General features: G+C 49.8%; 1 protein-coding gene across 1 annotated transcript in view; it reads right to left on the bottom strand.

Annotated features, from left to right (window-relative positions):
• The window catches only part of Hsc70-4 (heat shock protein cognate 4), a 4,426-nt gene extending 2,400 nt beyond the window's left edge, over positions 1-2,026 (bottom strand). Inside the window, exons 1-2 of the mRNA XM_011507707.1 lie at positions 1,934-2,026; positions 807-1,028 (exon numbers count right to left, since the gene is read on the bottom strand). Coding sequence (XP_011506009.1) covers positions 807-1,011 — 205 coding nt within the window. The 5' untranslated portion in view covers positions 1,012-1,028; positions 1,934-2,026. The remainder of the gene's footprint in view (positions 1-806; positions 1,029-1,933) is intronic.
• Positions 2,027-4,679: the final 2,653 nt, after the last annotated feature.

The following is a 4,679-nucleotide window of genomic DNA, read 5'->3' as shown; positions in this document are numbered from 1 at the left end:
GAATTTCTTACGCAACAAAATTGACTCTCGTCACGTATAACGATACACTACTACTACCACCCACTACTCATCGTCGAGGACGACGGACAAGTTAACGACCGCTTTTATTTTTCGATCTAGGCTATGCACAATTATATAAAGGCGTTATTACCGTTACGAGTCTCGCGAGACTAAAGTACATGGCATTTCCACTGGATGGCGCAATGGCGTTGAATAGCGCGAGGAACTGCGGCGAAAATTACATGCCAATTCCCACGTAGAGACACATGCAGCACACATATCAATTCCCACGTAGAAACACATGCACACATACCAATTCCCACGTAGAGACACATACACAAGGAGTAAAAATGTCGGCGCCCAAGTATGTGTTTGGTAAGAGCGCGCGCGCGCGTGTAAGGGGAGCGTAAAAAATAGTCGATAGCTCAAAGGAATAACGACCGTGACGATAAATAAGTAGCCATTAATGGATCGCATTGGATGTATTCGGCGGATTGGAGGGGGGAGGGGGGCGTCACTAAAAATGTTAAACCACGATAGTGATGAGTCATCGAGCATTTTGCTATCATAGGGAGTTTCTATTTCTGTCCTACGAATCACGTCCCAAGTATGCGTAATATGGCTTTTTTCGCCTGGATCGACCAACAGAAAAGGCGATACTCACGAAAAATTCGGCAAATTAAGGGAAGACAAAAAATAAAAAAATAAAAAAAAAAATGATAAAACGGAAAATATAGCCCGATAAAAACGATGATAAAATAATAATAATGAAAATATAATAGTAATAATCGAATGGTCGTAATTACCGAAGATGGTGTTGTTTGGGTTCATGGCGACTTGGTTCTTGGCGGCATCGCCGATGAGCCGCTCGGTGTCGGTGAAAGCCACATAACTCGGTGTAGTACGGTTACCCTGATCATTGGCAATGATCTCGACTTTTCCATGCTGGAAAACACCAACACAAGAATACGTCGTTCCCAGGTCGATACCAACTGCGGGTGCCTTGGCCATTTTTATGCTGTTTTATCTGGACAATCACAATGGAGGAGAAATATTATTATCTATTATTAAATTAACCAAGAGAGTTAACGCGACCTGGCTAGCTAGCTGTGTCGTCTCTCTCTCTCTCTCTCTCTCTCTCTCTCTCTATCCAACTCGCCGCTCGTGTTCCGCCGTCCCTTCCCGCCCCACTCGCACGCTCTTTAATACAAGAGCGCGCGCGCGCGCCCACACAGACACACTCACGCACGAACACTGTCTCGATCTTTCTCTCAAGAGTCTTAAAAGCTCAACGACATGTAATGACAAAGTCTCGCTTTTGTTTGACGATCCCCAATTCGATCCAATTGAATGAAATTCGTATATCATGAGCGCCGCGACTCTCAATTATTTGCCAACTTCGTCCTCGTATATAAAGCACCAATAGTGAGAATAAGGAAATTGTGATCGCTCGTTTTTCATTCCACCGCACCGACCTCGCCCTACCACACCCCACCCCAACCCACCGCGCCACGCCATAAACAAAAGGCCGCGAATTAATATCATTAATGTCATTGTAATGTCAAGTCATGCTTAGTTTATAATAATTTCATCAACGAATATTCATCCCAATCGTGATGAACAGGTGTAAACGTTGGATTGAACCACCATGGCCCGAATAATGGCGACGACGACAAAGACTCGAAGATTTATTATTATCAAGCTAACAATGGTTTATGGCGGTAAGGCCGCCACGACACACAAATATACGATAATATGGACTAACCGTAACACCGCACCGGCCAACCGATCGATCAGGCAGGCAAGCACATTACACTCGACGATTAGTATTTATCGCGGATCCACAAAGCCCACAATACTATTCTCTCCTCCTCTTCGTTCCACTCCTCCACCCCCCCCTCCCCCTGCGGCCCGCTCGCAGTCTCACCTACCTTTTATATATCCGATCTCGTAGTTTCGATGTTATAAGCGTATCTAGAAGAGGCGAAGAAGTCCTCTGCACAACGAATCGCAACGTGAGTGAGGCGCGAGCCGCCCGCACCCCCGTATATAAAGAGCTCGGGGCGACGCTTCTGGAACGTTCTCGACCGCGCGAACGTCGAGGCTAGCCAATCGGAGTCGGCATTCTGTCGTGGGCCAGCGATCATTGGCCGGGCCGTAACGGTACCGTCCGAGTCAAGCGCGCGAACGAGACGGCGCTGCTCGGCGCCGTTCTACCGTGTATCCCGGTTAAGCCGGGAGGCCGAGAGATGCTCGCATGACTCGCCGCCGCCGTCGCCGCCGTGTCGGCTCGCTCCTCGTTCGCTGCCTGCCCCCAGAGAGCCGGATATCACCTCGCCCCTCACCGCCCCGCAAACGCCCCGTTTCCCGTCGTTTCCTTCCGCTCGCACACCCTTCCGCCCTCCGACGACCATCTCGAAGGTTCTCGAACGTTCGGGCGCGGGAATTGGAGAAATCGTTGCTCGATTCCGCGGGCTTGCGGCCTTGGGATGCTCGCGAGCAGGCGTACAGGTCTACTAGTCCAGGACTCGACTTGATCTATGCTGACCTTCGCGCCGCGACATTCAATTAGTAGGAAACGATGCCGGGAAAATGCCGCGTGGACGCGACGGCAGCAACAGCACGTGTCTCCGCTGTTGGCAATTACGGCAGCCGCGTGGACGGCCGCGTATCGACAATGACGCGGGTGGGTGGACAACGGGGGCAGGAGCTGGATTGGCAAGTTTTGCCACGTTGGGTGGACCGCTGAGTAAGTACGAGCTCGCGCGCGTACCTGCGGTTACGGCGAGATGCAGAGAGAGAGAGAGAGAGAGAGAGAGAGAGAGAGAGAGAAGGAGAGAGAGAGCGAGACGGTAGAGGTAAACGTGGCTAATCGAAATGGCCATTAGAATCGCCGATAAGAATGGCTCGACGAGGCTCCTCTCACAAGGAGGCCGAATCGTTAAGGTACGGCCAAGGACCGTTGTGATTATTGTTTACTCGCGGCGGCTGTCGTCTTTATTATCACGGAATCGCTTGTTACGGCTCATTACTCCTTATCGCCCGGAGGAGCCGACGGTGCGAAAAATTAATTACGGGCTTTCGGGCTTTCTATTCCGGAACTACGACGATCGATCAAACGGCATCGCACGCCACGCTCTCGCGTCTCTCATTACCTTGTGCTATTGATAATGCGGGCGACTAGCGGTTACTTGTCCCGTGAGATTTACGAATAAACGTCAAACACACGCACGCGCGCGCGCGCGCGCAGATACAGAGAGACAGCGACAGATGAAGAAGGAGAGAGATAGTAGTAGATAGATGATATATATGCATGGGGGGACACGAGGACGCTGGAACGTGGAAGCGCTGCTCGGCGAACACGCGCTGATTTTCCTAACTTTTTAAATAATATATAAGCTACTTTGAATTTGAAAATATCATTGAGCTTTGTTAATCGAAGAAGAGAAGGGGGCAAGGCCCGTGTACTCTGCCTTGTTCGTCCTCCTACGTGCCTGACTCGACGAGGCCCCTTCGCGATCCAACACGTGACGCGTGACGGGGGTGGATGGCATTCGTTGTTTTTTATGGGTCGATGAAGAAGCCATCGTCAACGTGACAATAATCGCTTTAGCGAGTCGCGAGGAAAAAGTTCGCGATGGTCACTGGGGAATGGTTGCCTAAATAACGATCAGGTCGCGTACGTTCGGCTCATTGTCGTTGTGTGAGAGACGACGGACGCGCGTGTTTTGTGGTTGAAAAAATGGGACGAGAATAGAAGGGAAGGAGCGCGCGCGCGCACGTGCAACAAAATCCAACGACGATTGAGCGTCGTCGTAAGGCGTCGTTAGATCGTCGTTAGACATTGTCGTAAAATCGCACGTGCGCACGACTTTCGGCTAATCGGCTGAAAATTCAGCTGTACACGAGGAATAATAGCAGCGAGGAAATACCACGAACGTTCGGAAAATTCGTCTAGCACGTCGTATTTGTTGCCGAGAATGTACGGGAAGCCAATCACGTGGAAATAAAAGGTGATCGCTCGCCCGACTCTCCAACTTTCAAGGCAGTTGCGCGTGTAAGGTTCCCTTACCGCTGTCGGTCCCCTGCCCCTCGATCGCCTCCTCGCCGCTTCACAATACACGCGCGCACTCTTCCATTTCCCAAATACACGTCCTTTGCCGCCTTTTTTCTTTGTCGCGCGACAGATGCGCGGATTCAGGGCCCGGTTGTGTGTGTGTGTGCGTGTGCGTGTGTGTGTGTATGTGTTTTGGTGGCTGCTAGTGGTGATGAGGGGGATGAGGGGAGGGACGAATGAGAGAGACAGACCACTAAGATGCTAAAAGCGTGCGTGCGTGCGTGCGTGCGTGCGTGCGTATGCCCTTGCTGAAAGGTCTAAAAGCCCAAGGAGCGATGTGTATTTTAAGTTTGCTGATTAACTCACGTTGCAATAAGATTTACTTATTAGTTTATTATGTCGCTGATATTATTATTATTATTATTATTATTATTATTATTATTATTATTATTATTATTATTATTATTCGCGTGTTTCTCGGCGTGTTTGGAAGGCGTTTAAGACATCGGTAAGGTGATTTAAAGAGAAGAGAAAAGAAAAAAAAGTACGTCTCGATCGACGACGTACTTATTTATTTGCGTGCGCAATGGCGTGTCGCGACGCCGAAATTTCAATGGCTTAG

The sequence above is a fragment of the Ceratosolen solmsi genome, unplaced genomic scaffold (genome assembly GCF_000503995.2).
Source record: "Ceratosolen solmsi marchali unplaced genomic scaffold, CerSol_1.0 scaffold1, whole genome shotgun sequence".
Classification (NCBI taxonomy): Eukaryota; Metazoa; Arthropoda; class Insecta; order Hymenoptera; family Agaonidae; genus Ceratosolen; species Ceratosolen solmsi.
The sequence above is the reverse complement of the archived record's forward strand: the minus strand, read 5'-3'. Positions and strand labels throughout refer to the sequence as shown.